This window comes from Equus caballus, chromosome 14 (genome assembly GCF_041296265.1).
Source record: "Equus caballus isolate H_3958 breed thoroughbred chromosome 14, TB-T2T, whole genome shotgun sequence".
Classification (NCBI taxonomy): Eukaryota; Metazoa; Chordata; class Mammalia; order Perissodactyla; family Equidae; genus Equus; species Equus caballus.
In genome coordinates, this window is record NC_091697.1 from 107,019,729 (window position 1) to 107,031,835 (window position 12,107).

General features: G+C 37.2%; 1 protein-coding gene across 3 annotated transcripts in view; it reads right to left on the bottom strand.

Annotated features, from left to right (window-relative positions):
* FCHO2 (FCH and mu domain containing endocytic adaptor 2) overlaps positions 1-12,107 on the bottom strand; it is a 115,456-nt gene that overhangs the window by 80,719 nt on the left and 22,630 nt on the right. For all 3 annotated transcript variants that reach the window (XM_070233489.1, XM_070233488.1, XM_070233487.1), the window contains exons 3-5: positions 9,235-9,309; positions 5,639-5,780; positions 5,395-5,547 (exon numbers count right to left, since the gene is read on the bottom strand). In XM_070233489.1, the coding sequence (XP_070089590.1) occupies positions 5,395-5,547; positions 5,639-5,780; positions 9,235-9,309 (370 nt within the window). The remainder of the gene's footprint in view (positions 1-5,394; positions 5,548-5,638; positions 5,781-9,234; positions 9,310-12,107) is intronic.

The following is a 12,107-nucleotide window of genomic DNA, read 5'->3' on the forward strand; positions in this document are numbered from 1 at the left end:
AAAGGAAAGATTATGTGTAACTTGTAAGTAGGGGCAGACCCATGGCTATCAAGAAACATGACTATTTGCAAAGGACTGATCAATTTGGACATAGGAAATTGGAAGGAGGGGTGTTGAAGTAAATAAGAGTTTTGGGGCCGGCCCCGTGGCGGAATGGTTAAGTTCATTCGCTCAGCTTTGGCTGTCCAGGGTTTCACTGGTTCAGATCCTGGGCACGGACAAAGCACCGCTCATCAGGCCATGCTGAGGCGGCGTCCCACATGCCACAACTAGAAGGACACACAATTAAAACATACAACTATGTACTGAGGGGATTTGGGGAGAAAAAGCAGAGGGAAATAAAAAAAGAAGATTGGCAGCAGTTGTTAGGTCAGGTGCCAATCTTTAAGAATAAATAAATAAATAAATAAGAGTTTAAAGAAGATCAAAGAGAGAGAAGCTATAGGATTTCAAGATACAAAGAGCTCCATCTTCCTGATGAGGTAAGAGAGAGTCTGCTAAGAGTGAAGAAGAGGAGGGTAGGACTGGGAGCTTCAGGAGAATGAAAAAGTTTCATACGATGTTTGTGGAGGATGCAACAAATAAGAGCAGATGAGCACAAGCATTGCTAAGAGCCACGGAGGGCTAAGTAAAGCTGGAAAACACAGCATTTGCGCAGAGCCAGTCAGAACCAATATGTGATTATCTTCAGCCACGTTCAGGAGCCTAAGAATAAGAATTATAAACAGAAAGGTGGGTTTACCTGGAGGTTTGGGATTGGCAAGACATGCATAGTCTTACTCTCTAAAAAGAAAACACTGCACTCTCTCTAAAATATAACTGCATATATTACATTAAACACATTCACTCAGTGCTTTCTTGCCTTCTTAAATGAAGAATATAGGAGGACACTTTATCCTGTAGTATAAAGAAAACTGGTTTTGGAGCCAGAAGAAACTGGACTTTAACTCTGGCTCTTCCATTTACCATCCATTTGACCTGATCTTTGAGTTTTACCAAGTTCTCTCATTCCTATAATGGGAACAATGCCACCTATTTTTCAGAGCTTTGGCAGTGATTAAATGTAATTTATCTAAAATGCTTGAGACAGGTTCTGGCATATAGTTACACCTACAAAATAAATGATGTCTGCTATTATCCTGATGTCTAAAAGGAGCACCATCAAACACACATCACTCTATGTTGCTGCACTGTATCTAAGAGTTGTACCCAGCTCTGCATCCCTAGAGGAAGTGGCTAAACCTAGAAGCATGTTCTCGTTTGCTCCTATGAATTTTTCTTTTGACTCTTTTCTCATTGTCTGGCCATTTGACAGTATTTTATACTGTTGTTACTAATACTTCCTCTAACATCATGGCCCTATTCAAACACATAACAATTGGATGAGACGGATATTTAGAGTTTGCTAAGTACCTTCACAGGAAGCCCAGATAACCAAGTCTGCTAAAATTGATTTTAGAAACAATTTTAACGGCATGGTTATCCGGGCTTCCTTTTGGATTTTTTTATACCAAGAGACTCTAGTGTCTTCTTCCAACTACCTAAATCTTCTGTCTGTACAAGAGTAATCAGCAACCTACAGTCCACGGAGTGACTTTTAAAGGCACAGCCTAGCACAATGATGGAGCCCTACTGGCAGCTCCTTCTCCTTTGCTTGTTCCTCATCCTAACACCTACTCTTTTCTCTGCTGCCTAATAATTTGTGTGTCAGCTATTGATAAAGACAGAGGTTGTGATCACTCCTAGAGATATTTGCAACTTGAAAGGAAATCCGTACAAACGGAAAATTCCCCCCAAATATAACTATAATGATTGTGTCCATACTTTGAAAAGTTATTTTATTTCATGGATCTTTCCTGTTTCTTTTTACAGGTTCTGTACAAAATAAGATAACTCCACTTATGAACTCATCACTAAAACCTCTCTCTAACCCTCTTGTTCTGCACTATTTAATACTTCTTAGCTCCCCAAAAAGAAGGACGCTTCTTGAAGACAAAAGAGAATAGTATGTATTAGCCTTTAATAAACTTCATAACATCTGGCATGGTGAGAGGCACATGGTGGGAACTAAAACATTTATTTACTATTGCCCACAAAGTATCACTTCATGATCCAACAGTCGCCCAGGAAAAATTTGAATAAATCATTTAAAAAGGCAAGAACCTAGTCTATAGCCTACACATAATATAAACTCTTAATCTTTTATTATTTTAATGAACAGGAAAAATTCAAATAATATTTTGTTATAATGAGTATTTTTCTAAGTAAACACGTGCTGTGTTGTGGACAATCCAGTGGTGGCTTCTCACTCAAAAGCAACTTATAATCGAGCAGAAGTAAAGGAAGACTGCCTGCAGGGCGACCACCGCCTACAGAGGCCACGACATAGCTCTGCAACGCGAACAAGCGACTTCCCCACACTACTCGTTACTCTTGAACTACAGGACCTCCAGAGACGGAGGGCAGTTCCGAAGCATCACTTCCTCCTCCCATGCTCAGTCTCTAGAATTCTAAATAGTTTGTACTCAAATACTGACTGAGTCAAGTGGGGTAGAAAGCTGATTTTAAACTTTTAAACCAGTATATTTTGACAACTTTCTTTTTTCTCCCACAATATTCTCACAATAAATCTTAGTCTAACCATTCAACCCGGCATATAAACTTACTTGTTCACCATTTCTGACTATAAAATTACTGTCTTCATCTCAGAGCTTAAGATCTAACTCAGAACTGTGAACACATAAGTCTTTTGGAGTAAACTTTCCAATATCAGGAAACTGTAAAATTTCATTTCTCTTATTTGGAAGCATGAAGGAAAAAAGAAGATACCTTTTATAAGTCCTAACTTAAATTTTTTACATCAGCTCTCACTCACTATTCAAAGGTAAAAATAACATGCCAGAATCTTAAGGAAATTACACGGCAACTTAAAGCATCTTGGAAAACTGACAAAAGAAGTGCTCAGTAATAAACGAATAAAATTAAAAAAAAAAATTTGGTGTTTTAAATAATGATAAAAACAAATTTAAAGAAAACTAAGGGTATCATATAAAAGTACGTAGAGACAATTTTAGAACGTAATTGTATTGAGAACATCTGTATTTTTTGACAGCAAGAAACCTCTCTCCTAGGAAACAACTATACAGCAATACTCAAGTCAAAACAACTTTCTAAATAGTATATATTCTTAGCAATACTATAAATTCCTGGAGTACAATTACAGAAACTAGATATCCTAGTAGTAACATACTTGACCACTTTTGTAAAGTCATTATTAAAAGGGAAGTTGGAGCATTTGTTCTTGAATGAGGAAGTTAAGCTGTAAAAGTAATAAATACATTTCTTCTCATAAATAAAAGACTGGCTTTGACAGATTACCTATTGATAATAAAATAAATCCTATATTTTACTCATTTCCTTAGCATTATAATTTTAAGTTTTAAACTTACTGATATACTACCAGAAGTATTTCTAAGTCCCCATAATTTTTATAGTAAAATCCTATGAAGCAAATATAACAAACATTTATAGTCCACAAATATGAGAGACTTCTATAAAAATAAGGGTTTGTGAGTGAAGATGAGAAGCATACTATGTCATATCAGCCATAAGTATTTATGTTTTCAAGTTTACCAAAAGAAAACTGGTTCAAAGATCTATGTTAAAAAAAATCTACATTCATGTTAGTAAGAAGCTCTTTATTACAGGCCAAGGTTGGCTGGATTCCTGGTCAGAATTGTGTCCCGAAGCCCTGAACTTCCAATAAAGCTTTAGCCTTAGTCAGCAGCCCAAGAGCTTTCTTTCATCCCTACCTAGAGCTTCACAGACTGAGAGGGGCTCCTTGTGCTTCATCTCAAGTGGGGAACATCTAGGCCCCTTTATCACACAAGAGACAAGTTCCACTGCCTAACGGAGGAGTGCAAGCCAACAAGCCTGCATGGTCAATCTCTACCTGCCATTTTGGGTTTCTGTTCCATTTCTGGTTCACACAGATAATGCTCTTCTTTTTAGACCCTGTTATTTTATTTGTTTCCCCTTTTTTAATTTTATTTATAATTGCTGTGTCTGTAACAGAGGTTGCTTACTGGGCCTCATCTCTCACTCCACTCCCAATTTTTATTTATTGCACAAATATTTAAGGAAATATATTACTCAAATTCAATCAAATGTTTGTTCTGTTTGTTTCTTTATTTGTTTTGGTGAGGAAGATTGGCCCTAAGCTAACATCTGTTGACAATCTTCCTCTTTGTTTTTTTTCTATTTTTTCCCCCCAAAGCTCTAGTACATAGCTGTACATCCTAGTTGCAAGTCCCTCTCGTTCTTCCATGTGGGATGCCACCACAGCATGGCTTCACAAGCAGTGTGTAGGTCTGCGCCCAGGATCCAAACCGGCAAACCTTAGGCCGATGAAATAGAATGTGCGAACTAACCACTCGGCCACGGGGCTGGCCCCCAGTCAAGTTTTGTTTCTTCCATACCCTCTTCTAGTTTTTGCCCACGTATGTACACTTTTACAATTATTACAATTGTAATATGGTTACAATTTGGTTTTCTTTTTTTACTGGATATTTCAAATACTTTACAAAGCTTTCAAAATCATCACTCCCTATGGCTCATTCCTAAACGAGATATACCACATCAAACAAGTGAATGGTTAAACTGTTTCGAAAGGGGGAAAAAACCTACTTTCAATTAAAATTCAAGTGGGGGAAAGGGTTGTGGTTTACCACAATACTACACAAATGTGTTCAAAGTCAGCGATAAATCACCCACAACATATATTTGAAGCTTATCTTCAAGTATCTATGACTTTCTAAATATCCCACAGTCTTGCTTCAAAAAACCTTTTACCTCATTTTTAAATCTTACATCAAGCAGATAATCTCATCAATTATCTTATTATAAAAATATCTTGCAGGGGCTGGCCCCGTGGCCGAGTGGTTAAGTTCGCGCGCTCCACTGCAGGCGGCCCAGTGTTTCGTTGGTTCGAATCCTGGGCGCGGACATGGCACTGCTCATCAAACCACGCTGAGGCAGCGTCCCGCATGCCACAACTAGAAGGACCCACAACGAAGAATATACAACTATGTACCGGGGGGCTTTGGGGAGAAAAAGGAAAAAATAAAATCTTTAAAAAGAAAAATAAAAAAATCTTGCAAATGTGTCACTGACATAAAGAAATCATTCCTTTTGATGTACTTGCTAATCTAACTGCCATACACAACATAGTTTACAACTTCTGTTTCTCGCAGGTAAACCACTAACACTCAGAGACACAGTGTCTTCATTCTTAATGAGATCGTTCCTAATGAGATCACGCACTTGAAGATGAAGTGCAATCTTGAGTGTGAAAGTGCTGTGAAGCCACAGAGGTGTTATTTTTATTACAATTACCTTTTCTATTTCTCTTTGCGTAGCTCCTTCCTTTTTCAAACGCTCCTGTTCTACACACTTGGCATTGTAATTTTCCTTGGATTTCTGGAGGGCCTGAGTAATGGTCTGAATGGTTTGAACAGCTTCCAGAGTTCCCGCAACTTCTTCTTTAGTCTGTTTGGTATGAAATGATTCATCAAAATGACCAAACTGTGAAGCACTCGGTATCTGATCAATCAATCCCTTAGAAAGAAAAAACTGATACCTTTTTATGAGATTTTACTTGTTCTTCTCCATATTTCTGAACTTCTTTTATTAATTCTTGTAATTTTCTAACAAGATCCAAGTGACAATTTGCTAATTTCTCTGTAGATGTTTTGAACACATCCCACACTGGTGCAAATGTCCTAAGGGAAAGAAACATGAGACTAATTTACTAAAGAAAAAAAGGTTTAAGGTTCCAAGACAGAACCAATGGAAACAATAATGTTATACTCAGCAATTTTAAGTAGGGAAAAGATTAAATTAAAATAAATCATAAATGAAATGACTGACAGAGTGACCTTGATTTTTTAATCCTTGGTTAATGATTCAAAATATTTTTGGACCTCGGGTACAGAGAAATAAGTTAACTACTTATCACGGGTCTGGCCGTGGCCCTCTCTTAATTATATCCTATTATTTTCTGAGTTGATTTGGTTATTTAGACTTGTATCACAATCCTTTCTAATCACTGTTTGTTGTTAAAAATTAACTTATCCAATTTGAGACTATTTAGTGCTCCATTTAAAATGCCTCATCAAAGACAAAAGTTCTTCTGAATTTAAATATAGAGAAGTCAGGAGGCCGGCCCTGTGGCCAAGTGGTTAAGTTCGAGGGCTCCACTTCGGCGGCCCAGGGTTTTGCTGGTTTGGATCCTGGATGCAGACATGGCACCACTCATCAGGCCATGCTGAGGTGGCGTCCCACACAGCACAACCAGAAGGACCTATGACTAGAATATACAACTATGTACTGGGGGGCTTTGGGGAGAAGAAGAGGATTGGCAACAGATGTTAGCTAAGGTACCAATCTTTAAAAAAAAAATACAAAAGTCAAATTTGCACGTGATTTTTTTAAGTACCTTCACCATTAATAATTACATAAGAATCATTTTCACGCTGTCATCTGAAACTTTCGTTCAGGCACTATAATTTTATCTATCAGTGTACTTGCACAAACACTAAGAAAGTCCCTTTCTACTACATAGTACAGGATGTATGAGATACTTTCTACCACTTTTTCTCAATATTGAGGATTCAGTATTTTCAGCAGGCTCCAGCACTTCCAAAGATTACTACACTATTCTATTTTGGATAGTCCCTAGGATGCCAACGGTTAGTTTGAACTAGTTTGGTCAGTAGAAAATGACCTAAGGATAACCTGATTTTCTGCTCTCCTAGTTACCTCCTCAGGTATTTTCAACACCACTTGTTTTGCTCTACAATAAAACTTCTACTAGAAAACAAAACAAGCAGCAGCACAACCCCTAAGACGGGAGTAAAGAATGAAGTTACTTCTCACATGTACTCTCTGCCAGTTATTACTTTTCCTGCCCAGGAGGAAAGCCACCTGGCAACCACTATTTTACACAATAATAAAGAAGTTCAAAGATCATTAAAACACTTGGAATAGGACTGTTCTGATAAGATCTCACCTAACACTTTAAATTTAATCAGCACTAAATCTGGTAAGTAGTTAGATGGAAATTTTCAAGATAAAAAAAGACACCTGAAAAGTATCTACTCATTACAGCAGCAAAACACATGCACATCACTTCACACAACCTGGTACGTGACAGTTGACACTTCACGAGGCAGATAAGATAAGCCTCCCTTTACTTTATTGACCAAAGGATTCTTTACGTTGCAAAGGCATTCAACATAGATTTCTTAAATATAAGTTTCCTTAAGGAACTTCAAATAGCATTCCATTTTTTTAAAGTTTGATACACAACTTTTTTTGGTCAGGTAACATGCATTAATGTATAATAAGCACTAAGAAAGAAAACTGACAAATCCAAAATATGTTTAAATGTAACTAAATACAGAAAGATAAAATTCAATTTCTTGCTAAAATATGCATCAGTAAACAAAATCATTAATATTTAAAATCTTTATGATCTTAATAGATGACACTAACACAAAAAATAAACTATCACCTATTATTTACGAGAAACACACATTCCAAAGACAGAAATGCTGTCAGTAACTATATTCTCAGGAAAAACAGTTTAAATCAATCCATGTTTTTTCCATCTCCCACCAAGTAACTAAGAATAGGGAAGAATTTCCTACAGTAACACCATGGCCAATTGGTTAAAGCTAGCTTCCGTTATTCCAGCTACATTCTGGCCCTTCCACCACGGTAAATAAAGAAGAAATGTTCTAGAAGATGCATGTCTACATGAAAGCTTTAGAAACAGGAGGCTGCCAGAAAAGTGAGGAGAGAGGTGGAAAAAGAAAGAGTGAAGTTGGAGCAACAGAATGGAAGGGGAAAGAAGTAGAGGACAACTGGGAGGAAAAACACAGAAATGGCTATCGACTGCCAGTCCCCACTCTCCTGTCGATGAAAGGCGGCAGCTCCCATCCTCACCAGCCAGGGTACAGGGCTGCAGACGGTCCTCTCAGCTGCGGAGGTCAGCACTCACAACAGGGGCAGCATCGCTACCCAAGGATGAACTGAGACTCCGACTCCTCTCAGCCGGGCCACAAAGCAGGGAGACTGTTCAAACTCACTCAACCACACTAGAGAACACTGATTCATAAGATACTCATTCTGAACCAGTTTTTTGGATCACAGAACTACATGTGAATCTGGTAACTGGTACAGACTCTCTTTATCAGAAATGCGAATTAATACCTACACAAAATTTTACAAGGTATTTCAGGGGATTCACAGATTCATCAGAATCCTTGATACAGAGAAATCTTTTACTAAATATCACTGTAAAAATCTTTATAAATGTTAGACATTATTTTAACATCTTAGCTAAAATATAACCTTTCCCCAAATTTTAGATAATTAAATAAAATTAAGTACTTTCTTCCAGAGTTGTTATGGTTCAAATTATACAATTATTCTTTCCAGAGCTGTTATGGCTATGAGCACATCTCATTTTAAATATATTATTAATAATTTTCATTTTTTGAAGCACATATTTCTTCAACACAAATTTTTTTTTTGTCCCAAGGCACAGGAGACCTGAGCCAACATTCACCAATCCTCCTCTTTCTGCTGAGGAAGACTGGCCCTGAGCTAACATCTGTGCCCATCTTCCTCTAGTTTATATGTGAGACGCCTACCACAGCATGGCTTGATAAGCGGCACATAGGTCCACAGCCAGGATCTGAAGCGGTGAACCCCAGGCCGCCGAAGCAGAGTGTGCGAACTTAACTGCTGTGCCACCAGGAGGGCCCCCAACATAAATTTTCAGGAGGAAGATTTAATGATAGTATATGAAACCATAAGAAACATTTTTAAGTGAGTTTTTAAAAATCACTCTTCAACAGAAGTTAAATGAACTTATAGAAAACTAGAATAACATGAATAACAAGTAACATTTATAATCTCAAAATTACACCTACTGCATGACTATAGAGTTTAATCCAAAGGAAAAAGTCTCACTTGCTTTTGACTGCGTGAACTGATTCAGCAAGTTCAATTATATCTTCTCTCAAGAATATATTCCTATATAGACACATTTTAAACAAGTACGTTATATATATTTATGAACTATTATATCCTCAATGGGAACCTAATATTCTCAAGAATCTGCCTAAATAAATATTAAAAAAGAGTTCTTTGAAGAAATTAACTCACCCAAGTTGTGAATAATTGCTTGCAGATTTTGCTAGTTTTGTCATTGATCTGGAGTACGCCTCTTCTATTGTAGCTCTGTTAAATCAAATTTCCATATTATAATATCTCGTTTAATGACCAAACACATAGCAAAGTTATCGAAATACAAGAAAAACTGTAGAAAACAAAAAGATACCTCAATTTATGCTAAAAATAAGCAGGTACGCAGTCACGAATTTCTGAACCGTCTTTAAACGCCCTTTGTGCACATCTACCTAAAGAACTAGTAGAGAACTAAAGCAGCTTCATCTTCAGTATGAACGGGACCTGCACAGGAAGCACAGAAGCCGGCCTCTGGATTCTGTCTCACTCTGTAAACTGATTCAGTGTGAAAGTCATCTGTATTTAAGACTTTCTTGGTGTACTTAATATAGTTTTATTATTCTTCAACATTATGATTTCATTATTATGCACATTTAATAGAATAAGAGATGATTTTTGAACAAAATTAAATATGAATTATTAGCAAGTCTGAGATCCTAAACTTCAGGGTTTATTTTGTGATTAGATCTAAAATACTAACAAATAAGTTGTTCACATTAAAAAACTGTGTTTTATATAACTACTATTTAGCATATAGAATTTTAAGCTTTAAAAAAAATCAACCAAAGCCATTAAATATAGAATAAAAACAATTTTTCCCATAGACACATAACCTACAAATACAAAACATGAGGATGTCTAGGCCTTCTTAACGATACGAAACTTCAGTTTTACCCTACCTCTCCCATCATTCCCCTGTCCCTTCTCAATCGGTGCTGCCCTTAACAGTGGAACAGTCTCCAACCAGCACTGCCCTTCTATTTACCAGGACAAGTTCAACTAGCTTTCTGCTTTTAACGTCCAAATTCAGATCCTCACACTGTTATTGCATCAAACCACCTGTTTAATATATAACTGCCTCAAGCAAAACTATACTGAGATATCTTAATCACCTCAAACTCAGTATATCCAAACTAAGCTTATCTCCAAACCCTTCCGCAACCCCATCCCACAAAAATTAGCTCTCTAACAAAAAGGAGCAATTAACAGTAACTGCCTCTCACTGATGGCACTGTGAATTTTTATGCTCCTTTAACCTTTTCTGTATCTTTTTAACATACTATATTACAAGGGTATTAATTTGATAATCTAAAAAAAGTTCATACAGAAAAGAAATATTAATATCTCAGTGGATAAGTTTAATAGCAAGAAAAAAGTCAGTCAGTTTCCAGTATTAGTAAATTGATACAAAAACCTCCCAATGAGGAAAACTAGGAAAATGTCGGGGCTTGGGGTAACACAAAGGCATGAGAGAACTACAGGGGCAGTTAAGAATCAGTAGGCCAAGATCTAAAAGATATCCAGAGAGGCGAGTCAGATACGTAGGGCAGGCTGTCCCTTGCGGCATCTAGAAGAGGCAGCTGAAACTGAGCAGCAGAGGAGAGCTTTTCACAGCCTCACAGCGGAAAGGAGACAAAACTAGAGTCTAGACCTGCCAAAAGTGGGGATATGGGAAATCCATGCCCTTTTAGTAAGGATGGAAGGAGTAAGGATGAACCATAAGTAGGGAAACCCTCAAAGGGAGTGCAAACCATATATCTTTTCAAAACCTGATACTGGATCCTGAATGGACATCTTATACACATTCATAAAACCACCAGGACATAAAGAAACAAGACAAGATGAACCAAAACCAGTGGGAACACACAAATCTTAGACTTTATGAGTTTATATATTATGATCAAGGAGATATCAGATTGAATCAACAATTTCAGTAGAGAGCTGGAAATAATTTTTAAAAAGTGGAGGAAAAGTCATAGGAAAAACTGCTGAGATTCAAGGGCAAAAGAAAATCCTAAACGCAGTCAAACCCTTCCCACCATTAGATGTTACCTCCAACAGCAGATAACTGAAGGATCTTTAAAGAATTTTTTAAAAATCTAGTAAAATGCAAAACTATAAAACCCCCAGAAGATAACGTAAGAGAAAACCTAGATGACCTTGGGTATAATAATGCCTTTAAAACCCATGAAAGAAATAACTGATAAGCTGGACTTCATTAAAATTAAAAATTTCTGCTCTGTGAAAGACAATGTCAAGAGAATGAGAAGACAAGCCACAAACTGGGAGAAACCTTAATAGACACTCCACCAAAGAAGATACACAGATGGGAAGTAAGCAAATGAAAACATGCTCCACTTCTTGTGTCACCAGGGAAATGTAAATTATAACAATGAGATACCCCTACATACCTATTAGAATGGCTAGAGTCTGGAAAACTGACACCACCAAATGCTGGTGAGGATGTGGAGCAACAGGAACTCTCATTTATTGCTGGTGGGAATGAAAAATGATACAGCCACTCGGGAAGACAGCTGGCAGTTTCCTATAAAACTAAGCATACTCTTACCGTATGATCCAGCAATCGCATTCCTCGTTATTTACCCAAAGGAGCTGAAAACTTTCCACACAAAAACCTGCACACAGATGTTTATAGCAGCTTTATTCATAACTGCCAAAACTTGGAAGCAACCAAGATGTCCTTCAGTAGGTAAATGGATAAATAAACTGTGGTACATCCAGACAATATTATCCAGCACTAAAAATAAATGAGCTATCAAGCCACGAAAAGACATGGAGGAACGTTAAATGCATTTTACTAAGTGAAAGAAGTCAATCTGAAAAGGCTATCACATACTATATAATTCCAACTATATGACATTCTGGAAAAGGCAAAACCAAGGAAGGGGGACAGGTGGATAAACAGGCAGAGGAGAGAGGATTCTTAGGGCAGTGAAAATACTCAACGTGATATTATGATGAACATATGTCATTATACGTTTGTCCAACCC